Below are 27999 nucleotides of genomic sequence, written 5' to 3'. Positions count from 1 at the left end.
CAAACAAAATTTAAATTTTTCATTTTTTCCTTCGGGGTGCTGCAGTGTCGCAGTGCTTATGTATGGGCCGCCACCGCTCTGCATTTCTCTTTCCTGAATCCTTATAACAACAACAAACAGTAAACAAAAACAGAACAAAACAAACAAAAAAAAAACCAAGATATATTTGTTTGCACATTATGAGTAATTTCAATAAGCACAGAGAATAGCATTCTCCATAATTAAGTTAAAGATGACAAGAAATTATTACTATATTCTTATTTAATCCTTTTAATTTAATTTAATAATTCAAATATAAATTATAAATAAATATAAATAAACGTTTAAATTTATAACAAAGTGAAAAAAGTTTCTTTAAAACTGCATTCTCCATACTATTTTCCAATAGAGAAAATGTAACCAAATTGTACTCTAATCTTTTCAAAACTTAATTGTGACTCATTTCATGCAAAACTGAATCATGTTTTCAATTTCTTGAAATTATAACAAAGCAATAATACACCATAATATTTTGCAACATATGAAGAAACGAAGTAGTCTACCCTAGCATCATCTAGAACATTAATATATATATATATATATATATACAGTAACCCCCCCGACTTACATAATACGCAACTTATGTAAATTTGCAGTTACGTAATAAATCTCAAAAATGTACTAGCGTGTATGAACATGTTTGCGGCTTCTGCATCTTTGACATCCATTGCAGTATGCAACGACATAATGTTAACTAGACTTGGCATTGACAGCAAATGTAACGAATAGTAACAGGCAGTGAAGTTACCGGTAAATGCCCAGAGCAGCAGAGGGCAAGTGCGCAAAAGCTGTAACATTCAAACTGAAACCTACCAATTAGAAATAAGGACTCCGTAAACAATTCCTCCTTTCCCCGACCTGCCAGTAGTCCATGCATTGCGCGGTTAGTTTAGTCACTTGTTTATCACCGTTAGTGTTCGTTGTTTATTTATCCTTAAAATGGAATGGAAACGCAAAACCGAATGTGCTAGTAATAAATCTAAAAAACAAAGGTCTGCAATTACTTTAAAAGAAAAGTTGAAAATAATTCATTTGTATGAAGACAGGAAAATAATATCAACAATAGCTCAGGATACAACCACTTCCAATGCCGACTCTCCCACTATAGAGCTAAATTAGCTGTTACAAGACATTTTTTTATTTGAAAAGTGTTACATATTTCAGTTTGTTTTTATATTCTTTTATATATTTTTCATACTTTTATAGTTTATATCTGAATAAATACTGCTGCATGATATTTCATTTATAAAATATACTGTGTAAATAATATATATATCTGTATATATATATATATATATACATACATATAATAATAATAAATATTGCGGTTTCTTACGAAGTTACACTTAAGCAATTTACAAATTTTACTTATGTAAAATTCAAGTTACGTAAAGGTTTATGGAACGCATTACTTACATAACTTGGGGGGTTACTGTATATATATTCATGAGTTATACAGAATTTTAGTAGATGGAATTTTTCATTTTATGGGGGATGGAGAAAGGATACAAGGGCATCCATGGAAGTTGAGAATGAATGCTGTCAAGAAGAGGGTTAGGGCTCAGATTTTTCTCTCATATAGAAGTGTGTGACTGGAATGGATTGCTGTTGGATGCAACATCCAACAGCGTGAATGAATTCAAGTAGCATGAATGAATTCAAGAACAGGTATGACAGCTAGTTCGAATAGTATGGCCTCCCTCAATGAGTGCCTGACTCCCTGGAGGTCTCTTTTAATAACACACACACACACACACACACACACACACACACACACATTGTAACTAACTCAGTAATATACACATTGTATATTATTGATTAGTTACCCAGTCAAAGAAACTGCGAACAGATTTGGTTGCTTGGATTTCTTGTGAATGAGGAAGAGCCAGAGAGGAGTGGCCATTGACTGTGTGTGTGTGTGGAATGTTCCCTATGAGGACAGACTGAAGGTTTGTGGGTTACAACATTTGGCTGACAGGCAGGCAGCAAAGAGGCAATATGACAGAAACGTGCAGCTACTTTACAAAACATGGTATTAGATCTGAAATAGGCGAACAAGTTTTACATGACGTCACAATTCCAGAATCTAACAATTAACAAAAAATATACATGCATACTTATCTTTTAGCGCAATGTAAATATGTTTTTTTTTGTAACAACATCTTGTGTGATAAACTGTGAATTTTGTGAATTTAAATTAATGTATCTAAATGTCTAGCATGAATGTAAGTCAGCAAAAAAGGGGCAAAATAAGAGACATTATTAGTGAAATATCGTAAATGAAAGAATGTGTATTATTCAGCAACATAGGGCAAAGATTGCCTTAATACTATAAGAGCAGGATAAGCATCCGCAGGCATTACATCTAAGAAGGAATCATGATGCATACGTTCCTGGAAACAAGAAGTCCCATATGTTGATCGGTGAAGTCACCCAGCCGGAGACCAATGGCTGAAACAATATGAGAAATTCAAACTCGGAAAGGTGGCGCTCTAGGAGAGCGAATAAAACCTGCGACACGGAAGCAAATGACCCCCATTTTTTCTTGTTCCTGCATTTCTCTTTGTGTGTGTGTGCTCCAAGAGTCCATCGTAGTTCAACTCTCGTTTTGAGGGCTGACTTACGATAGGATCTGGCAATGACACCACAGTAGATTTTCAGCAAGATTAACCGCAGGCCGCGATGAGAAGATCATCGACATAAAACCTTAGCAGAGAGATAGTGCCCAGCCCAAGCGAGCACATGTAACCCACGTGGTGATAAAATCGAGACGACCAGAATCGAAACAAAGAAGGAAGAACGGAAGAAAATCAATAAAGAATAGATAAGTACTCTCACTTGTTCCAGCCCCTTTTGAGAATTGACTAACAGTGTTAAGAGAATGCAACTTAAGATTTGAAAATGAAAGAAAAAGTGAAGAACTAAGATCTATGTAAATGACTATGCTTTTGAAATTAACTTTAAGAACTTTCAGTTTGATAGAGTTTCAGTTGTAATTAACCCGAGAGAAGTTATAAAATGTATTAAATTGCCTTATTGTCCAATTGAGCTGTAATTATGAATTGTATTATATGTCAAATTATTGAATTTGCTAACATTTTGAAGTCAATGCATAATTGTTTCTAAGAGTGAGTGAGTGAATGAACGGTAGAAGTTTAACATTAAATTTGATAACCATTTTAACTTGTATGGCATTATTTAATGAGTTTAATAAATGTATTGATTTCTTACTTACATGTGTTTCTGATCATGATGACTGACTCTGACCCTTCATAAAACTTCGAACCTGAGTGTGTGTGTGTGAGTGTGGGAATACCCCAATTGAAAGTAGTAGGGCACGACTGCAAAATAAAAATAAAAATAAGCCAGAGAACCCAAGTTTCTAAGAATTTAATTTACATTATTAGTGGCTCCTGATATTCTATAATTATCCTAAAGGAAGAGTTTTCTCTAACCTTAAGGCCCAGGCTGGCGCAGAAAAAAAAAAATTTGCCCGAGTGACCAGGATAACTCATAGAATTCAGGGAACGGGTAATTTCTGGTGGCCCTTTAGAGATTGAGTTATGTGAGACAAGGTATAAGAGAAGTGAGACTTAACGTTAAATTTAATATTAATGAAGATCACATAACAATGACGCAACCTACTTAACAAAGAGGTACATGCGATAGAATTTGATATAGTGACTGAGATAAGAAAGGATAGAGTTAAATAAATTGCCCCGATATATCAATATCAAAGAGACACGGTCGCAACAATGGTTTTGCAAGGTAGTTGCAGAAGAACTTTTTCAATACATGACAAGACAAAAGCAAATGGGAATCATTCCCTGGTAGTTGCATAATAGAATAATTGGCAAGGATGAGAGACTACATTTTTTTTGTTTGCAGACTGCTGATTGAATAGAATTGGTTGCTAAATTTGGGTGGTCATGAAAACTTTGTCAGTAAATGAGTTTAAAAAGAGATGATAGGCACTGCAAGAAATAATGATCAGGGTGAGTTTCATCTTTGTGGAGTCTGTGAACTCCACAAAGATGCCAATATTTTAAATTACAATATAATAGTAATAATAATAATAATTACCTGGAATGAAGAGCATTATATAAACGAATTCCATTTGCTAAACCACAAATTTGGACAAGGTCATCACGAGATAAACGAAGTAAATCAATTCCTAATGAAATATAAACATATCCAAATTATACATCTAATCATATATGGTTTTAGAGTAATAGGATTCTATCAATAATTTCATAATCATAAAACATTACAGATGAGAGAGCAGTTTCTCTGCTTAATAGAATTCTATCAATAATTACATTATAATTTCATAACCATGAAAATTACAGAGGAGAGAGTAGCATCTCTGTTCTCAAGTCAAGAGGCTATGAATCTGAATCCCACTGTGACCTGGATGTTTATGAATGTTTTTAGGGTGGTAGATGATTTTCTTTGCTTGATGTGAGACCACTGTTTTTCTACTGGAGGCTTGAAGTTACGCAGGAAAAAAAAGTTCCATGTCTGGTCCCACTCTAGAGACTACATAAATACTGCCAACATTTTGTAGGTAGAATTAGCCAAAACAACAAATATATCATAGGATATTATAATGCAAATAAGAATAAGTAGCAACAAGTGATAATTTATATCATAAATTTTTAGAGCATTTCAGAAACAAATATTTTCTACAAGTACTGGTCAAGTTGGTAAATAAAAAGGCATAATCAGCTTAAAAACCTTTATTGTCTGACTGGGATATTGCTGGTATTAAATCCAATGTTTGGGAACTATTTGAAAGCAGAATAAGGAGAAACTTGTTATGATAAATTTCCATAACACAAATTATCAAATAACCCAGCTGACTGAAGCTACCATTAGATACAGGAAAAAAAGGTACATTATTAAATCAGAAAATACCATATAAACTTCAGACTGGTTATAAGACTAATTACAACATTTTAAGGAAAAAAAAAGATTTCTTGGGAGTAACTTATCAACTTTGTAAAGCAGTGGAACAATACAGAGTGACTCTTTCAAGAATAGTCGTGTAAAAGTAACAAATGCTGAAGAGCAAGTAGAATAGCTTTTCATTTCCTTAGTCTTTCAGTTCTGGGTTTCTTCTCCTTTTTACTATACAGCATTCATTTCATTCTTGAGACTTGTGGATTTGCAAGAGATTAATTATTCTATAAGAATGAGGCTGCAAAGGCCATTTGCAGTTTTGAACAATTGTGTGGTGCATGCCACTGCAATCATGCACATAAACATATAAAAAAAACTAAGGAAAGCTTTTCTTATTTTAGTAATTGAGGCCTGCTTTCTTAACAAGCACTGTCTTTTTTAACAAAATTGTCCTTTTTTAGAATGGGAATTATAATTACTGAGTAGTTACAGCTACTACTGTAACTATTATAATTGGGTCGGGGGGGGATGAAAGAAAATAGTGCAGTCAATTCTCTGTTTATCAAACATCGTGAGATTTAAAAATGATTGAACATGTGATTGGGAGCACTCATGTTTTTGCACTGCTGCTGCTGATGTTAAATGGTTAAGGTCAGAATATCCATGCTTATTCCAAACACCTTTCTCTCTGGAGAATAATAAACAAGGCCAACAAAAGTCTTGACTGCACTTCACATCCATTTAACCATTCTACTGTATTGTATTGTGAAATAGAGAAGTGTCTCATTTACTCATTTTTTGTATCTTTGTGCAGTCTCGGTAAATTTGGAAGAGGAAGATGAGGCTTACCTCCTTTGAGTACAGTCAACACAATCCACAAAAGTTCTGGCAGAAAATGGGATATTCAGTAGATCATCAACACTGTTTCCCATTGTAAATATGGGCAAAAACGTTATAATTTATGGAAAATTATATATTAAAAACTTGTCTATATTATATATGCCTGCCTAGTTGGCCGAGTGGTTAGTGTATCTGCTCTCCAGCCAAAAGGCTGCAGGTTCCAATCCCACCATGGGCATGGATGTTTGTGATTGTCTGTGAAAATACTAGTGGTGATGGGCAGTAGATGGTGTTGATGTAGATGATGATTGTAGTTGGAGAATTGGGTGGAGACAGAGTTGTAGAGTAGGTGCCCTCCCTCGATGAGTCTTTGGACTCCCTGGAGGTCATATAACAATAATAATAGTATATAAAAACTTGAATACACATCAGTTCACACTTCACGCATGCAAAACAGATGAAACTCAGAAAACAAAAACAGCAACTCATGACAATGTTCAATTGGATTGGTTGACACAATAACCAATCACAGCCTCTAGGAGCTCACCCAGCCTCACCTCCTTCTCAGTGATTTAAAACTACTAGAATGCTAAGAATTTGACCTACTGCATCCTATTTACATCTTTTCAAAGGACTCAAAGGTGTATGTAATTTGAAAGCACACCTGGGCTATTAACGCGAATGTGATGCAATGTTTGTGCATCGAAAAGTGCCCTCTTCATGAAGCATAAGTATGTTGTATTTAATTTCAGGAATCACATGAAGCTAGGAAACAATTAGGAGAGTCTTTAATGGGAGGCTTAGGTGTAGAAATATAATATTGGTAATACTGATATTTCATGGATGAGCACTGCACACTTAGCACACCCAGAATATTCACCGCTGATATATATATATATATATATATATATATATATATATATATATATATATATATATGTATTCCTGAGCTTCTACTCGGTTGTAATGGTACATTTTAAAGAATAAATATTTAATGACTTAAACCGAGATAAAATATGAAGTTTTAATGAAAATTATACAACTAGTTTCAGCCTTTTACAGCCTTTTTCAGGTATCCACTAAAGGTAGAACACAGTAATAAAAATTGAAGTTACAAAAAACTGAGAATTACAGGCAAAAAATGCAATACATAATTGACACAAAAACGTAGTATTTTTCAAGTTGAAAAATACAACATGTATATATATATATGCATACAGTCATACCCTGACTTACGCGAATCTGTAGTTACGCGGTTTCTTATATCTACGTATTCCCGTCCCGCTTCATGCCTTACCACTAGTCGGATCTTTCCAGTGCCGGCTGCATTCACCAGTGTCGCACATGCTGTGAGCAAGCACTGACGTGTTTTGCACGATCTCCATTCATATGCGATTTTTATAGTCTACAAACCTTGCAATTATTTAATGTTATGTTCTTGATAAAAATTTTATCACATAAAAAATAATAACGTCTCCAAAAGAAGCAAGTCCAATTCTTCTACAGCTAGCAAGAAAAGAAAAATATTGACTTTGGAAACAAAACTCAACATTTTCTTTCTTTTTTTATGTATGAAAAACTACAATTATGATTATATTTCTTAAAAAATATAGGTGTTTTTGTAAACTTTTGGTCCCAATTAACTAATATTTTGCATGTTTGTATATATAAATTACATGCAAAATTATACCCTGATTTACGCGAATTCAACTTACGTGCTTTTTGTTGGTCTCACTTATTGTGTAACTTCAGGGTATGACTGTATACACACACACACACACACACTAGGGGGCTCCTCCCCCTGGTGCCCAACTCCCCCATGTTCTGCACTGGTAGGCCAGTTCTCCTTGAATTCTGATGACTCGAAAGGGGGGTTCTGCCTTTAAACAAAATAGGAGGACACCCCAGGAGTGGAAAAGTGGGATATACACACAGTTAAAAATATGTCTTGACAATGCTCAACTAGTAGACATATGGAGGATTCACAATCCTAATCTCCAGGCTTATGCGTACATGAATCAAGGTATTGGTATCTGTCTTGATCAAATTTATATCTCCCCTTCCCTTATAAATAGGATAATTCAGATAAAAAACTTTGACATCAACATGTCAGATCATAATCCAGTTCTACTGAAGTTCCACTGCATGGAACAAGCAGAGATCAGTTCTTGACCATGGAGACTTCCACCAAATTTTCTGTTGATCATTTCAACCAAATTCCAGAACCCCTGTTCAAATTGGAATAATGTTACCTGGAATTGGGATATATATGGTTAAAATTCAAACAAGCAGTAAAACAGAATATGATGGAATGGGGAAAGGAATGGGTGTTCCTCAAAAGAAAAAACTTGAAAGACCTGTATAAAGAGAGAAGCTGGTTTGTAACAAACCAAAGCAATGTAGCAACAGCATTAGAAACATTAATATAGAGGTAGAAGTGGAAAGGCAGAAACAAGTAGAAGAAACACATTTTAAAATAAGAATACAACAGCACTTAGCAGATTGCCCTTCAGCTGAATAAACAATTCACTAAATTCCACAAAGAAAGGACTATCACTCAAATCTGCATTCATGGTGAAGACATGTCCACTACTCAAGACATCCTTGACTCCTTTCAAAAACACTACAAAAATCTGTTTGAAGACAACAGTATTGTTGGAAATTGTAACTCTTGGAACATTAACGGCTTTCCTGTTCATATCCAAGATGGGCTTGACAGACTCATTACAGCATCTGAAGTTATCACAGCCTATGAAGAATGCCAGACAAGAAAATCCCCAGGACCTAATAGAACTTGACTGTGATGCTGGGATTTTATTCTTCCTATTATATACTATACTATTTAATTCTTTTCTCTCATCAGGACACATACCAATTGAATTTGTGGCAAGCCATACCATCCTCATTCCAAAACCTAACAGAGATTACACCTTAATCAGCAGCTGAAGACCTATTTCTCTATCTAATACTGACTACAAGATATTTTTCCATGTTATCAATAACAGGCTCAAAGCGAGAATGAGATAAATAATTAAAAGCACATAGGTGTATGGAGTTCCAGGCTGAGCAGTAGAATTTAATCTGTTTCTGCTACATGATTTAATATAAAAAAGCAGTCTGCTGATAGCATTGCCATCAGTAGACCTTACTCAAGAATTTGATAAATGTCTGGCATCCCTTTGAGTTCCACATCCTAAAGCAAATTAGTGTAGGTAAAAAGCTGCTATCCATTATCAAAGGAGCCTATGTCAATTCAATTACCCACTTCCTAGTTAATGGGTTCCTGTTAGACCTGGTCAAAATTGGAAAAGGAGTCAAGCTAGGTTGCCCTCTTATCTTTGCACTGGTTCTGGGACCTTTCTTACAGGAAGTCAACAATGCACATGCTGTGCGAGAATAACACTTCCTTCAACTATGAAGGAAAATAAGGTATTAGTATATGCTCATGATGTACTGGGCACATTGAAGGATAATGATTCCATACATAACTTTTTGGGTATTTTGAAAAAATTCAGCAAGATCAGTGGATTGACTACTAATGCAGACAAGACAAAATTAAAAGTTTTTGGAAAGTGGGATCTTGGAGGCATTCCTTTTGAATCCCTAAGAGAGAACCCCTCAATTATACTTTGATTTCCCTTCTCCACTTACCTAATATTACCAGTTCAAGAACTTATATTATAAAAAGACTTTGAAACTTTAGAAGACTGGGAAATAGAGCTACTTTCCTTTTCTTCTAAAGTCATAATACTCAAAACCATAATCTTTCCTGCTCAGTTGTACATAATAAATATTATAGACATCACAGAAGCTGAAAAAAAGCAATTATATAGTAAGCCCATGCAATTTTTTTTTGTTCAGCTGATACCAAGAAGTTAAAAAGGAATTTCTTCAAATATCAAAGCAGCATGGAGGATTTGGGCTTCCAGTCTTAAAATTCTGCTATTTAAGCAATACAGCTTCAAAAATCCATAAAAGATTGCAGACCAATCACACATGCAAGACCTTCTCCAGTACTACCTGGGTTTTCATCTTCCCTTGTTTGGAGTAAATGATTATAAAGATCCAAAAGCTGAGATTGTTCCTGAATACTACAACACACTATGCTTAACTCTAAGACTGCTACAACACTCTGGCATTGACATTCTTCCCATTAAAAAAAGTAAAATTTGGTATAAAGAAATCTTTAATCTCTTTCGCTGCAAAATTCCACAGTTGGGTACCAACAACACTTTGTTTCATAACTTATTGAAGTTTCAAGGATATCCTAAGAGGGGGAATCTTCTTTGGAGAATTGCATATGGCCACCTTCCAGTCAATACCATCAAATGGAGGTACTTTAACATCGTAGATCCAATCTGTGACATCTGTTACTGATTGGAAACAGTAGAACATGCATTCTACAGCTGCCCTCTTGCCCTGCATATTTGGAACAGATTGTTTAATATGTTGGACATTCCATTACTTACAACAGAATAGGTTATTTTTTTTTTGCAGTAGCCATAACCTGTAAGCAATGGGAAGAGAATGTTGATTTTTATAATTAATGAATTAAAATACTATTTATGGAAGGTTAGAAGGTTTCATAGATTTGAAAACTAGCAATATGACATCCAAATGCTTTAAAATATTATATTGTGGAAATTTTATTGTTCAGTCAGACGATTTTTGTATTTAGAAAGAAGCATTCTAGGAGGTATCAAATTTTTGACTAGATCGTGTAGACTATCCACATTATGCAATATTCACAAGAGGGAGATAAAATTCTGTCTATTCTTGCTATGAGAGGTTTTTTAAATAGTTCCATCCTCTTAATTCAATGTGGTCTTATGGTCAAGTGCAAGAATGACTGGAGAGCAATCCCAGGCAGAGAAAGCCAACTCAAGGCAGTTAAACTCAGAGAAGGCTAACCACCCGGGTATCAGTCATCTTTCCACTTTAGTTTCAATTGGTCTTTTGGTTGTTCACCTATATGAGATTGATGAAAAAAGGAAATCTGATAGCCTTTGGCTATATGATGATATAAAAGAGCTGAGGACTTTTCTCTATTTCTCTCATACTATCTATCTATCTGTCTTTTCTTTCTTCTAATACTATCAGGCTCTCTTGCACCCCTATACTAACTATTCTAGGTCTATGATGAGCACCCCTTTACTTTTTCATCTCAATAAACATCGAAACTGGTCTGGGTAGCGACTCTTCCCATAATACACAGCATTATATATCTGTAAGGATATGTGATTTGCATTATGGGATACCAAGGCAAGTGATTATTATTATGCGATACCTCCATGGAGTCCAAAGACTCATTGAGGGAGAGTGTGCCAACAGCATGGAATGATTGATTCCCTTCCAACTACTAAACACACTCAAACTTGCTTAACTTTTTGCGTGAGCCATTAGTAGCAGAGGCTCTACCAATCGACCAACCTTTGTTGGCAAGCTCCATCTTCTTTTTCAAAATCCCCTTCTTTCTGGATCTCTTCTGATGGAATAGTGTTAGTTAGTCACATTTCATCAACTCATCAGTAAGAGGTGTGTGGAAAAGAGACAGTATTGTTGTGTGTATATCCAGTCATCAATTTCTTAGTTAATATGTCCAAATCATCACATATCTGCAACTTTTATCTGCTTAATGTAGTAAGGTAACGCTTGTCTTTGATTTTGACAAAGTGTGTTTTCTTGAAAGCCTTCAAATCTTTTTCATTGTTCCCAAATCAAATATTGCAAATGAAGGAATGTTTATTAAGGTTTATCAATTGGTAGAGCCTCTTAACTTTTTGCAACCCGTACTGGCTCGCAAAAAAGTTAAGCAAGTTTGAGTGCGGTTAGTAGTTGGAAGGGACCAATCGCTCAATGCTGTTGGCACACTCTCCCTCAATGAGTCTTTGGACTCTCTAAAGGTGTCACATAATAATAATAATTATATATTATCACATTCATCTAGGAGGTCCCTTTTGTCATACACACAGATCATCATACCGTGCCTTAAACACATTCAAATTCTCTGCAGACACCATGCTCTCAGGCAATACATTCTAATCATTCACAACTCTTCATGCAAAAAAAACCTGCTTCTCACTTCCTCAGTCACATCCTCCTTATACAGCTGCCAGGGATGATCTCATTTTTCCCTGATCTCCCATCATTTTATGAAAAATCTCTTCAATGTCTCTATCATATTACCCTTCTTCCTCAAACCCACTAGACTATGCAAACTGCATCATCTCGACCTTCCTTCATATCCGGCATTCCTGAGATCAGAAATTATTTTGGTCAATCACCTATAGGCCCTCTCCAACATCTCTTCATCCTTTTGGAAACTAGGTGACCAATCTGTACACAGTAATCCATATGTGGCCTAATCAGAGCCTTATACAATTTAACCAGAATCTCCTTACCTCTACAAGTCAGTGTCCTCCACATCATTGCCATAATTTGTAGTGTTGTCCTCACAATTTTGGCAATATGCCCTCTAAATTTTAGATCCTTATCCACCATCACCCCAAAATCCCTTATTTCCTCTATTGACCAACAATATATCCCCACCAAGAGTAAATTCTACATCTGATCTTTGTTTTCCAAATTTTAAAACCTTACATTTTGCAACACTGAACTGGTATTCCCACTCCCATGCCCAGTCATTCAGTCTATTCAAGTCTACTTGTAAGGCCGGCTTAGATGGCCAAATGGTTAGCATATCTGCTCTCCAGTCAAAAGGCTGCGGATTCAAATCTTGATGTGAGCATGGATGTCTGCGAGTGTCTATGAAAATAATACTAGTGGTGACAGTGGCCAGTATATGGCATTGTGTAGGTGATGATGGCAGTTGCAGTTCACTGTAGTTGGTAGATTGAGTTGACACTGAGTTGTTGAGTGGATGCCATCCCTTGATAAGTCGTTGGACTCCTTGGAGGTGTCACGTAATAATAATAATATCTGCTTGACTCCTAATGGTTCATCCCAACTTTGCATCATCAGCAAGCAACTGTATATCCCCATTCAAATCTTCTCCAATATCATTAACATACAGATTAAACAGCAATGGTCCTAAAACAGACCCCCCCCCTGAGGCATACCACTAGTGGCTTTCTCTTCTTGGATATTGCTCCCCCCCCACACAATTTGTTGATACCTATGAGACAGCCAATCTCCAAATTTTACTAAAGTTTACTGGTAAAATTGGAAGCAATTCTCCAAGATCCAACTTTTATTGAAAGTTTTTCACCTTTCGAGAGTAGAAGGAGAACACCAGCATCTCCATTAATCATAGTGTCTGATGATCCATCGTTATAACAAATAACCTGTTTGGAGGATGAAAGAAGGTTGATAGTATTTAGGCTTTTTCTTTGAGCATTTCTTTTGATTCTTTTTTTATAACAAATAACAAATTATATAACAGTATAACAAATAACCTGTTTGGAGGATGAAAGAAGGTTGATAGTATTCAGGCTTTTTCTTTGACATTTCTTTTGATTCTTTTTTTGTACAGTTTGGTAAGGTTTATATTTATGGAGGTATTTGGAGGTAAAGAACTGGAAAATAGAGGTTCTTTGTTTATGTGGGCATTTAGCTGATAAGACAGATTTCCTTCTTGATAGTGTCATCATATTGTAAAGTTGATGATCTGTGAAGTCTGCATTTTTGATTCCAATGTTCATAAGTTTTTAGGGAGATATGATCGCTTTGGTAGCTTCTTTGGTAAATTCATAAATAATATGCAGATATTCATAAATAATATCTGCATATTATTTATGAATTTTATGGTGGCAAATTTTCATCTGTCCTCCAGCAGGTCGAGCCCACATTCCTGTTGGGCTCTGATGTTGTTAGTGGATAAGACTGCATCAATGATAATCTTGGATGCTTTGGCTTGTATTTTGTCTAATTTTTCCTTTACCGATGAGGTCAAAGGTGACCAGATAGATGCTGTATTCCATTATTGGCCTTATTAGTGTAGTGTAAGTAGTTTTTGAGGATTTTTGGCTTCGTGTCCCAATTTGTTCCACAAAGCCTTTTCAGTATATTTAATTTTTTTAGAGCTCTGTTGGAAGTGTTAGAGATGTGTTGTGCAAAACATCATTCCTGATCAAGCATAATACCAAGGTATTTTGGATTTGTGACTTTTTCAATTAGCTTGTTGTTGATCACGATTTTGGGATTGTAGGAATGTCTATTTTTCCCTGTACTAAAGGTGCTTTGTTTTGTTTGGGTTGATTTTGAGTTTAAGTTCATCTGACCATTTTTCTAATCCTCTCATGGATTTGTTAATCTATTAACACAATCTATTAACTTATAATATTAAATATCCAGGATTCGAATCTGTGGTATTAACCACTATAGTTGATTCTTAAAAACAAAGTGGAAATACACACACTCAATAAAACATCAACCCAATTCTGGATCCTGATTCTTACCAGCTTCTCCAACACTTTAACAACTGACACACAGATTGGCCTATAATTTGATGCTTGAATTGTCACCTCCTTTATGAAGCGGTACAATCTTGCCTTCTGTTTACTCCTTTGGAACTTGACCCAATGTAAGACTCATACTAAACAAATATGTCAAGGCAGATGTCAACTCCCTGGCACATTCCTTCATGTGGTGATATATATCATCAAGTCCCACAGCCTTATTAACACCAAGTTTGCTTAATTCCTCATATACTTCTTCCTCGCTCATAGGCAGTCTCTCCTCCTCATCATCCACTGCTGTTCAAACCCTGCATGATGTCATTCATATTCACAAGGATGAAAGAACTTTATGAACTGCTCATTAAATATCTCAACTATAACCTCTGCGGAGGATATACCATATTTACTCGAATATAACTTGCCCTTGCGTATATCTCACACTCCTGATTTTACTTTACAAAAAAAAATGAAAACGTTTCGCATATAATTTGCACACGAAAAAAGTTTAAAACTTTAAGAAATAGAGAGTAAATGTTGTTATGGCAGTTTCAGATATTTTGGAATTCATTTCAACTCAACAATCGTCAGCTTGCCTTAGTCGTCGAGTCGCATGATCTTTTGTTAATATCACACCAATCACATGCATAGAGATGAAAGCAACCAATAAAGGATATGTGGGAGTGAGGGCATCGACTTCTACTGGATCTTGGATTGCGAAGAGGTAAATTAAGTTTAAGAGACCATCATTAGAACTGTTGTGCAACTGTATTTTGAGAGCTTGGGACATGATTTTGCCAGAAATAATTAATTTAATTACAGAAACATTGTTGCTAAAAGATTCAAATATATCATGTGATGAAGGTGAGCAGCCAATCACACAAATAACCTTGATAATTAAAATTTAAATGCATTAATTTTATAAATAATGTGAACTATTATAAATTATAATGAATACTGAAGATTTAATTATAAATGTTAATTTAGTTTTTTCCTGAAAAACAGCAGTTTCTAAAAATTCCCACATATATCTCACACCATGATTTTTTAGCTTTCATTTTGGAGGAAAAAAGTGCAAGTTATATTTGAGTAAATACAGTAGTTAAATATCTCAACTATAACCTCTGCAGCAGTTTTCCTTATACTCTAATCAATGCCATCCTAACATAATCTTTTTTTTTTTTTTTTTTTTTTTTGGCTGGCTGCATATCAAAAGAATTCCTTAGGTTTTAGCTTCATTAGCTAACTGCTGTTCATACTGAACTTTAGTTACTTTGCCAAATGAGTCACCCTCATCACCTGTTCTTTGTCTTCCTAATGGAATCAATTACTAACACTCCTCTTATGTTGCTTCCATAATGCCTTTTTTCACAAGCTTAATCTCTTCATTCATCCATTTCACATCTACCTTACTTAACCTTCTGACCTTTGGAATACATTTAGACATTGCTTCTACTAGATAGTTCTATCACCCAAGTAGCATTGATCTCCTTTCCACCTAACTCCCCATTCCATGCTACAGCTGCAAGCAGTCTCCTGAGCTTCTCATAATCACCAGCCTTGTGGTTCCACATATATCAAACAAACTGCACTCCTTTCTCTTCACACATTTCTGCTCACATATCATTCATAATTCTTGCACTCTGCTTCATCTCATCACTGTCATACCTGGGCAACAACACTGACTACCTTTCCTATCACATTGTTATCTTTTATCATTATCAACAACCTCCTGATATTCACTCTTACATTCTCCTTGTTCCCACTCACACCTCTAATAAGCAAATCTCAATACAATGCCAGTCATGGGTCTTGTATTACCATTTTCACACCAACATCCCTTGTTTTCATCTTCTTCACTCTTCCATACACGTTGCAATTCTCTTCATTTCACTCTGCATCTGCCCCATCTCCACCAACTCAGCTTTTAAATCTTGTCCCCCCCCCTTTTTTTTTCTGCTATCACGCTTGCTATTTTATCACCAGTCACACATTCATGTTCACTGTCAATCCTGCTGGTGTTTTTAAACATCATTATCACCCACTTTATTGTCAATTGAACTTTTTCCCTCACTATCACTTCCACACAATCTCTGAATATTCACACAATCTTCAACTGTTGTATCAGATACAACATCATGTTCCCTATTTATATTTAAACTCATATATTTAAGCAAGCCTCATGGTCCATCAGAATATCACATTTCCTACATACATACTTGTTCTTTTCTTTTATTTTAATGTAAATAGTATCATATTTCCCAATGAGCCAAGTAATGCCAAATTGCTATCATTGATGTAAAGCTAGCATGAATGGAATTTCTCTTGAAAAACATTAGGATTTCTCAATACAGAATTTCTTTTTATCACATGTTTTAAGCTTCTGAAGATACACGATCTATTGGTTGGCAAACAACATTATAGTTTAGTGGTAGGACAGACAACATAGATATTCCTGCTATTAGGAGTTTCAATTTCTGTATGTGCTGGACCACTATCTAGTATTATGACCATAGTCCATAGTAGTGAGTGCATGAAGCCAAATCTCTACTTCAGGTACAAAATGATTCATGAACCATTCCTTAAATATTTGTTTCATTATTTACACATTATTGTAGTTTCTACAGATGACAAGGAGTCATCTATAGATCTATTTATTTTAATGCAAATCTCACTAACTGAAGTGTTACAAACCTTACAGCAAGTTTAGTACAATGAGTGAGCTAATGGTTAGATAATTCAGAACTGTTTTTCACACCATACTTTGTTAAGCCAATTCTGGCTTCCAGTAAGAAGGATAGTAAGCTACTTGCAGTAGGATTTAATGAACTTTTTCCTACTACAGTTTTATTAAATTTTGCTACAGTAGTTCACCACCCTACTTACTGGAGATGAGATGTGCCTTGAAAAAGATCAAAAGCAGGATTTCTGAATTATGTAGCCCATAGTCCACTCATTGTACTAAATTTGGTGTCAGATTTATAAGCTTTTGGTCAGTGGGACTGGCATTTAAAATAAATAAATAAATTACCTCTATGGATGACTATTCCTGTCATCTACAGTCTGCCAAAATGTGTAGATGTAAAAACAGTTATTCTAAGAATGTTTGTTCTTTGAGAGATACTTGTGCCATGATGTTTCTTCAATTCACATGAAAACACAAGGAAATAAGTAAATAATATTTATTTATTTATTTATTAGTAAATAAATATTATTTACATATTTATTAGCTACATATACATTTATTAGCTATATATTTCATCCTGAATATTACAGGCCATCATCAGTGGCAACGCTAATTACCAAGTAGAATGTGAACAATGGACTGATTTGAAACAGTGAGAGCCATGGATATTATGTATAAACAACCAAAAGTATAACCGAGGAAACATTGTATTATTAGTTATTAAGTAATTGTATTAAAAAAAAAAAAAATTCTATGCCTTTTTTTGCTCATCATCAGGTGAACTAATTAATTCAGTTTATCGAAAGCCTACTTTCATTCAATCTACATTCAACAACAACCTGCTCACCATCCCTCACAGAAGACTGGAATTATCAAAAATTGAGCATGTGCTCACACTAAATGTTCTATGCCTCAGCCAATTACAGCAAGAACTCAAAAAAAAAAAAAAATCAAAGGCTTCTCAAAAAGGATCACACAAAGTATTTTTGATTTCTATAATTCTAGCTCAAATAGCAAGGAAACAATATGTCGAGTCCCTATCTCATACATTTCTGGCATCTCAGAACCAAAATTAATTTCCAGAATTCTTAAGTAATACAATTTAATGGCTACTTTTCTCCCTATCAACAAATTATCATCATAGTTTCCATCTTCCAAAGATAAACACTTCCTGGTGTCTGCCAAGTTCCTTATGACTGTCATTGTTCGTACTTTGGACAAACTGGATGCTCAGTGGAAAAGAGAATACAAGAACACCAATCTTACATCAGTAACAGGAAATCTGAGAAATCTGGCTTAACATAGCATGGAATAGATATGGACAACAATATCCTATGGTCTGAAGCATGCTTACCTCATCTGTGTTGCTATAAATTTGAACGTTTCTTCAAAGAAAGTGATAAAGCCTTACTTTGCTGTCCAAACTTAAATCAAAACAACTGCTTCTCGCCATCTAAGATATGGGAGAATCTTATTCTAATCACACATCAGTAAAGTTTTTTTAATACAGTTAATTAATAACTAATAATTTTTTTCTCATTTATACCTTTGCATTGTTTTATGTATAACATCACATGGCTCTGTTTTGAATCAATCTGCTGTTCAGCTTCCATCTTGTATCTAACATTGCCACTGATGGCCTGTAATTATTCAGGCTGAAAATTAAGGGGATAAAAATCCCTTATTGTTTTTCAGCCAGTATGCGAAACTCTAAGATCGAAGACTACGATCTAAGCATTTCATGCTGACGAACTATCGGCGAATCCACGTGCAAGTGACCACTTGGTAGTGCCACACCAAGGCGACTCGATGCAAAGGTGGAGCAAGCTCCTCACTATTCTTGATATTTTCTCATAATGTAAAAACACACAGCTCCTAGGAGATGTAATACTGCTTTACATTATGAGTGGAGGTCAATGCCCAGACCGGTTTCAACCTTTTTTGAGGTCTCATCAGTGAGTAGCTAGACCTAGAAGATATCAAAGTTTTAAGTGAAAAGAACTTATGGCACACCTCTTTTGGCATTCGTATGGCGAAGGTATGTAAGTTCTTGTCACTTAAAACTTTGATATCTTCTAGGTCTAGCTACTCACTGATGAGACCTCAAAAAAGGTTGAAACTGGTCTGGGCAGTGACCTCCCCTCATAATGTAAAGCAGTATTACATCTCCTAGGAGCTGTGTGTTTTTACATTATGAGAAAATATCAAGAATAGTGAGGGAGCTTGCTCCACCTTTGCATCGAGTCGCCTTGGTGTGGCATTACCAAGTGGTCACTTACACTTGGATTTGCCGATAGTTTGTCGGCATGAAACGCTTAGATCGTAGTCTTCGATCTTAGAGTTTCGCATACTGGCTGAAAAATAATAAGGGATTTTTATCCCCTTAATTTATCAACTTCGCCAGAAAAATAGCCGTTTGGCTTTTCTTCTTAATTAAATATTACTTACTTATTTCCTTGTATTTTCATGCAAGTTGAGGAATGGTTGATACTATTCTTTTAAAATTATAAAATATATTATATTTTTATATATAACAATATAATAAAAATTATTATAATTATATAACAAAATGCAGTATGTATGCAATTTGTAGTTCTCAGAAATCCATATTTTATTGCTGTTGAACCACGAAGTCCTCAACCTCCCTTATTACAAAGAGCCAAAGTTATGGCCGGTGGGAAAAAAAACTACAAACTAAAAAACATCCACTAACATCTTTTGTTCCCCTAGAAAGAATAGGAAAGGCCATTTATATATTAAAAATACCAAGCAATTAAAAAAAAAAAACTTGGTTTAATCCTATTTCCCAAGTAAGTCAAGTCAAGTCTCATCCTGAGATTTTTAATTAATAAGGTCAAAGCGCCTTGTGGAAACTTGTTTTGGTAAAATTTATAAGCTCTGTATTACTTAAACCTTGGCATTTCTTTAGCCTGGCTCCCACTGATGTGACCTCAATAAAGGTCAAAACTAGTCTGGGTAGTGGCCCTTGCCTTTAATGTATAGCATCATACATCTCCGCTAGGGGATGTGCTTTGCATTAAGGGTAAATACCAGACAGACTAGTGTTGCCATCTCAAGGTCCCTAACACAATATATTTATCATCTGAAATAGTATGGGTTCTATGGTCAATTTTCTTGTCTTTTTTTTTTGTATTTATTTTTCGTTTTTGTTTTTTTTCTTTCAAGTTTTCAGGTGAAAAAGCTCATTTGCCATACCAGAGACTGATTAACTTGAAAATATTTGACAGAATGCAGTTAAGACATAGTAACCACATTTAAAAATAAGAAAAATTTTTTCTTACCAAATATTAAAACAAAGTTCTGAACTAATTAAGAATATTAATGAATAACATAAAATGAATTTACCTTATATATTTTTATTAGTATAAAATTTTCACTCTAATATCAAGCACATCTTCAGTATGACATTCAAATTAAACAACAAGAACAGAAACTGATATATTCAACAATGACAAGCACAAACTGCATGTACATGATGTAGAGCATCTTGGTCTCTAATTATATTAAGATTCTAGTAAAAATAAAGGTCTCTCAGAAGGTATAGCCAAACTACTTAGATTCATTGGCCTACAAGTGTCCTTATGTTCTATCAACAAGATATCTACTTTTCTAGGCTCAGCTAAACTTCTGCCTTTAGACCACCCTGAAGTGTATCAAATTCCTTGCCAGTGATGAACATTTAGACTAACTAATTCCATGAGTCAGAGCAATTGAGACTTGCAAAGCATGCTATCACCACCATCATCAGACACTGAGTGCTTTGAAAGAAAATTATGGTTCCCCATGAAAATAATAATCTCCTGGAACATTTATACCGAGAGAGTTGTGAGACCTTGCTACATCAACCAAATCTAAACAGAAACAGTGGACTTAAATTATCCCTCTTATGCAAAGTAGTTCTTCTTTACAAATTTCAGAATTAACTTAAATTTAATTATATATATATATATATATATATATATATATATATATATGGCATCGTGTGCCTATTTTGGTTGGGGGTGCTGTCATGGCTTATGCAACCTGCACGACAAAATTCACATCAGTTTGACTGTATTATTGCATTTTTATCAATGTTTGCAAGTTTTAAGAGAGATAGCACATCAGTGCTCATCTTAATTGGTCTAATGCAATTAATTGAAGGATAATTTGAATAATTTACTTCAATTAATTGTAACCAAATCTCCATAGAGTGAGCGAACAATGTTTGTTTTAAGATACTGTATTAAAAAACAATAATGGAGAAAGCTATATTTAGTTGGTATATTTGAATTACTCAAAGGTGTAAAATTCGGAAGAGGATTACCTTCGACTACAACTGTTTTCCATTGTAAATATGGGCAAAAAGTTATAAATTTATCGAAAATTATATATTAAAAACTTGTCTATATTATATATAAAAACTTGCCTAACATGTCAGTTCGCACTTCACACACAAACAGATGAAACTCAGAAAACAAAAACAGCAACTCATGACAATGTTCAATTGGATTGGTTAACACAATAACCAATCACAGCCTCTAGGTGCTAATGTCTCAGAGCTCACCCCGCCCCACCTTCTAAGCAGTTTAAAACTATTAGGATGCTAAGAATTTGACCATCTATACATCTTTTCAAAGGTGTATGCATTTTGAAAGCACACCAAGGCTATTAACGTGAATGTCATGCAATGTTCATGCATTGAAAAGTGTCCTCTTCATGAATCATTAGAATACTGTGTTTACTTTTAGGGGATTCACACGAAGTCTAGAAAAAATTAGGAGAGTCTTTAATGGGGATAAATGCCAAAATATAATATCAGTGATATTGCTATTCGGTTGATGAGCACTGCACACCAGCACACCCTGAATATTCACCCCTAATATACATACAAGGATGGTCTGAAAAGTTCTCGGCCTCGACCATAGATGGCAACACTATTGACAAGATTTTTTTTTTTTCTAAGTTGCTACATCTGTCATAATCATCCATGTGAAATTGCAAGTCATTCTATCAAGTAGTTTGTTTTCTACAGCTGTCTGAAGCTAAAGTGTTATCTGTATCCCTTGAAATGGATAAAATTGAGCATCGTGCAATTATAAAATTCTTTGTAAAAGAAGGTTTAATGCCAAAAGAAATTCATTCGAAGTTCATAAAAGTTTATGGGCACTCTTCTCCTTCATTTCCAACAATCAAGAAATGGCCTGCTGAGTTTAAACATGGCTGTACCAGCCTTGAAGATGACCCACGTGAAGGACATCCAAAAAGTGTAACAACACCAGAAATCATTGATAAAGTGAATGATATGGTATTGGATGACTGGCAAGTCAAAGAGCGTGAAATTGCTGAGACTATAGGCATTTCAAAAGAACGTGTAAGATATATTTTGCATGAAGAATTGCAAATGAAAAAGCTTTGCACAAGATGGGTGCCGCGCTTGCTCACAGCCGATCAAAAACGCACTCTCATGAAATTCTCTGAACGGTGCTTGGAGCGTTTTAACAAGAATAAAACTGATTTTGTGCATCGATTTATTACGATTGATGAGACTTGGATTCACCATTACACACCAGAATCCAAACAGCAGTCAAAACAGTGGACAGAAGCAGGTTGTTCAGCACCAAAGAAGACAAAGTCGATTCCATCAGCAGGAAAGGTCATGGCATTGGTGTTTTGGGATGCTATAGGCATTTTGTTTATTAATAGTCTTGAAAATTTAAAATAATAACTGGGGAATATTATTCCAATCTTTTAAACCAGACAAGATGAAAAAATTCATGAGAAAAGACCCGATTTGCAGAAGAAAAAATCATCTTTCATGAGGACAATTCACCTGCCCACAAACTTGTTTTGGCAATGGGAAACTATGAATTGTTGGAACATCCACCCCATTCCCCAAATTTGGCTCCCTCTGACTTCTATTAATTCCCAAAACTAAAACGCTGGTCAGCATTTTTCTTAGAATCAAGAGATGACTGCAGCTACAGAGGGTTATTTTGCAGATCTTACTGAGAACAACCACTACAGGGACGGGATAATGGTGCTGGAGCATCGCTGGAATAAATCTATTAGTCTTAAGGGAGATTATGTTGAAAAATAAAAATAATTTTGAAATTATAAATTTGTTTTTTCATTGTTAGGCCGAGAACTTTTCAGACCACCCTCTTACATACATGTTTCCTTTTATATAGATTCTACAGTCACATGTGCTTGCACTGTCAATTTTTTAATGCGATGGGAGGTTCAAATTCAAGTCAAAATCTTAAAAATAAATAAATAAAACAGAACAGTATGCAACATGCTTCAAGAGCATAAACAAAATAATAAATATTCCACATCTGTCCTCATGCATTTAAACTTACTGCAATATAGTTTATTTGGAACCCTTTTGATACAAGGATGGAAATTAAAAAGAAATCATGTTAAAAAAAAAAGAGAAAGTAGCAGTTATCAAATTGTAAGCAAGAAATGATTTTCTTGTTTCAATCCTTCACATAAGCCTAAGTAAACAAATTTTGTCTGGATATCTTCACCAGCTTATATATAGAGGTTGTAGACTTCACATTAATTGCATCAGTATCCCATAATGCAAAACATTATGGGATGGATCACTATCCAGATGGTTTTCATCTTTATTGAAATCTCTTGAGTGGGAGCTAGACCCAGGAGGATGCCAAGATTAAATCAATGCAGAACTCATATATTTTCTATATAGAAATAGTAAAATAGTGTATTACCATATATTATTAAATATCTTGGATTGGAGAGAGTTGTAGAAAGTTTTTGATTGGATTACACTGCATAGCATACTTGCCAATATATTCTTGTTTAAATCTATTACCCAATCAAATGTAAACAAAGTTTGTCTATGAAGTATTTTTAAAACTAATGTACTTGTACATAGAGGCTGTTGATTGAGGAGACCTCAATAAAAGTTGAAACTAGCTTGGCCTTCCCATAATGCAAAAACATTATGAGATACTGAATTACACTATTTATTATACTTGACAAGAAAAACATTTTTATTTAAATCCTTTATCCAAGAAAAAGTAAACAGTCTATGAAGTATCTTCACAACTAGTGTACTTGTATACAGAGCTGTCGATTGAGGAGACCTCAATAAAAGTTTAAACTACCCTGGGTAGCGACCTTTCCCATCATGTTTTTGCATTATGGGATACCAAGGCAAGTGATGTGAAGTCAACAGCTCTTTATAAATGTAGACTAGTTGCGAAGATACTTCATGCAAACTTTGTTTACTTACCCTAGGGTAAAGGATTAAAGCAAGAATATAATTACATGTGAAGTATACCATATTTTGTAACCCAGAGGAAAAAACTTTCTACAAATCAACTGATATGGGGGACATCACACCCCCTGGCAGCAAAACACAGACAGTAGTCTCTAAAATCTGTAATTCAGTTCTACAAGGTACTACTTGGTTAATTCAAGTTTGGTTAACAAGAGTTCAATGTATTATTTAAGATTTTAACCATATACTATTTTTATGAAATGTGTGATAATTCTGTGCAAAAGATTAGTTAATTTGAATTTAATATACCTGAAAAATTGGCAAATAACTTTGTATAACTGCTAAACCGATGATGTTGAAGCCACTGTGCAGTTTCAGTACTGGTAGCATCCGAAGACAAAGGAGCCATCTAAAATATACAAAAAAAAAGTATCAATTAAAAACAGAAAAACAAGAAATGATATTTGTAAAAAGTGATTGGTTGGTTTGGTATTTACTGGTGCAAGGACAGCAAAGGACACACTGTTGCATTAACCAAAGTTAAAGCAGAATACAAGATAATAACAAAATAAGTAAATAAATAAAAAATGTCTCATATATATATATATATATATATATATATATATATGTGTGTGTGTGTGTGTGTGTGTGTGTGTGTGTGTGTGTGTGATTATATGCTTCAACTCGGATGTTGTGATACATTTTTAAAAATAGATTTAATGACTTAAAAAACCGAGATTACTTATAAAGATTTAATAAGAATAATACAACTACTTTCAGCTTATAATAGCCTTCATCAGGTATTCTTAAAGGAAGAGAATAGTAATAAATATTGAAGTATCTAAAAACTGGAAAATACAGGTAAAAAATCGCCACACATAATTGATACATAAAAAACGTATTTTTTCAAGTTGTTCTAACAGGCATGCCATTGTTCATTGCAAGTATGCGTGCAGACTCACTTGAACGCCAATATTGAATAACTGCAGCATGGCTATCTGAGATGTTATAACTCAAATTGTTTCATTATAAATAATGCTAAACCTCCAACAGATAATATTTCTCTGGCTGAAAGACAAGCCCTAAAAAATCTAAAACAGAACAGTAACATTATTATTTTACCTGCGGATAAAGGCAATTCCACGGTCATCCTCAACTCCGAAGATTACCACAACAAAATGCTTCAATTACTTGGATATAGTTCGACATATTCAATTCTTCAGGAAGATCCTACAAGAGAATTACAAAACCGTACAAACAACTTGTTAAAGACTGCGAGTGAACTTCCTCATAATGTTCGCCTCTCTTTACGCTCTCTACATCCTCTTGTCCCACGTATCTATGGAGTTCCCAAAATTCATAAAGAAAATATCCCTCTTCACCCAATTGTGGAAGGAATTGATTCACCTACATATAAACTTTCAAAATATCTAGCAAAGTACCTCAAGTGTTTCTCCAATAAATCTTCATCTTTCATCAAAAACACCGCAGATTTTGTTTCTCATATTAAAGATATTCCCATCGATGAAAATTACATTCTAGCAAGTTTTGACATTATATCTTTGTTTACTAATGTTCCTACAGTCGAGGTACTTACATTACTAAAGGACAAATTATCCAAAAAATGTTTGCTTTATTAAAACATTGCATTCATTCTGGTTACTTCAAATATCAGGACTCCATTTACCAACAAAAACAAGGCCTAGCAATGGGCAATCCTTTGTCCCCAGTTCTAGCTAACATCGTCATTGAAGATTTTGAAACGAAAGCCATATCTTCCTTCTCATTTAAACCGAAAGCCATATCTTCCTTCTCATTTAAACCGAAAGTTTGGAAAAGATATGTTGATGATATTTTCATTGTTTGGAATCACGGGCACACATCTCTCACAGATTTTCTTCATCATCTAAACATCCAACACCCTAATATAAAATTTACTGCTGATCTAGAAAATAATAACTCCTTGCCTTTCCTGGATGTCATGCTTACACGTTGCTCTGAAAGATTAAAATCTCTATATACAGAAAACCTGCTCATACTAATAGATATCTGCATAATCTTTCTCATCATTTTCCATCACAAAAACTTGGAACTATATCTACCTTAGGACATAGTGCATGCTCTCTCTTGAATGAACAAGATGAACTACAAAAAGAAATAAATCAACTCTCTCTCTTATCTTTAAACAAAACGGTTACTCTGAAAAAACGATTAAGAAATTTCTTCTGGATCCTCCTAGACGGTGCACCACAGAAACTATTAATTTTAAAGGCAGCATCTCCATCCCATACATTAGCACAGTCTCTAACAAATTAGCAAACGTCCTTAAAAATTATAACATCAAGATGTTCTTCACCACACTTCTGAAAATCCATTCTCTAATCAGCCATCCAAAGCCTCCTTATCACAACCTAAAATATCCAGGTGTATATAAATTATGGTGCAATTGCAATATCCCTTATTTTGGACAAACTAACAAATCTGCTGAGCAACGTATAGAAGAGCATAAAAGAGACATCTCTTACAAAAGATCACATGCAACTGCATTATCCAGTCATGTTCTTTTTTCAAATAATCCTAATGATGATCAAAAAGTCACTCCGTTTGCTGGGATAGATCAGAAAATATTTTTCGCTGTGATGATGAGTTTGAGAGAAAAATTATAGAATCAAGGGAAATCCTTCTGAATCCTGTCCACTTAAACAACAATTTGAGTTATAACATCCCAGATAGCCATGCTGCAGCTATTCAATATTGGCGTTCATGTGAGTCTGCACGCATACTTGCAATAAACAATGGCACGCCTGTTAGAACAACTTGAAAAAATACAACGTTTTTATGTATCAATTATGTGTGGCGATTTTTTACCTGTATTTTCCAGTTTTTAGATACTTCAATGTTTATTACTATTCTCTTCCTTTAAGAATACCTGATGAAGGCTATTATAAGCCAAAACTAGTTGTATTATTCTTATTAAATCTTTATAAGTAATCTCGGTTTTTTAAGTCATTAAATCTATTTAAAAAAAAAAAAATATATATATATATATATATTACAGTTACCAAGTAATTTTATAAGCTTGGTTATTAAACTCCTAATCCCAAGTAAGCAAACAGTTAAATTTGCGCCTGAAACATAGTTCAAGTCTAAAGATGGTACAACACCAGGGCAACTCATTGTAAAGGTGAATAAAGCTCTGATCACTATTCTTAGTATTTCCCACAATGTAATGGTTGAAACCCAGACCGGTTCAACCTTTTTTGAGGTCTCCTCAGTGAGTAGCTAGACCCTAAATACCAAGGTTTTAGTAATAGAGAGCCTTATCAAGTTTACCTATACAAGTTGCTACAAGGTGTTTTTATTTTTAATAAGAATCTCTGGAGGAGATATAGACGTAATTAATTTTTTAACTTAGGGATATGGTATGTTAGGGTTACCAAGTAATTTTATAAGCTTGGTTATTAAAACTTTGGTTACTTGGTAACCCTAATATATAGTATCTCCAAGTTAAAAAATTAATTACATCTATATCTCCTCCAGAGATTCTTATTAAAAATAAAAATACCTTGTAGCAACTTGTACAGGTAAACTTGATAAGGCTCTGTATTACTAAAACCTTGGTATTTAGGGTCTAGCTACTCACTGAGGAGACCTCAAAAAAGGTTGAAACCAGTCTGGGTAGTGACTCCACCCATGATGTATTGCAGTATACATCTTTTAGTGATATGTGATTTACATTATGGGAAATACTAAGAATAGTGATCAGAACTCTATTCACCTTTACAATGAGTTGCCCTGGTGTTGTACCATCTTTTGACCTGAACTATGTTTCAGGCACAAACTTAACTGTTTGCTTACCTGGAATT

General features: G+C 34.5%; 1 protein-coding gene across 7 annotated transcripts in view; it reads right to left on the bottom strand.

Annotated features, from left to right (window-relative positions):
- The window catches only part of LOC150093675 (transcription factor CP2-like), a 357564-nt gene that overhangs the window by 95268 nt on the left and 234297 nt on the right, over positions 1-27999 (bottom strand). For all 7 annotated transcript variants that reach the window (XM_090412621.1, XM_090412620.1, XM_090412622.1 and 4 more), the window contains 2 exons: positions 24443-24542; positions 4123-4213 (listed from right to left, as the gene is read on the bottom strand). In XM_090412621.1, coding sequence (XP_090268747.1) covers positions 4123-4213; positions 24443-24542 — 191 coding nt within the window. The remainder of the gene's footprint in view (positions 1-4122; positions 4214-24442; positions 24543-27999) is intronic.

This window comes from Typopeltis vanoorti, chromosome 23 (assembly GCF_054136105.1).
Source record: "Typopeltis vanoorti isolate ZY-2024b chromosome 23, IOZ_Tvanoo_1.0, whole genome shotgun sequence".
NCBI lineage: Eukaryota > Metazoa > Arthropoda > Arachnida > Uropygi > Thelyphonidae > Typopeltis > Typopeltis vanoorti.
The sequence above is the reverse complement of the archived record's forward strand: the minus strand, read 5'-3'. Positions and strand labels throughout refer to the sequence as shown.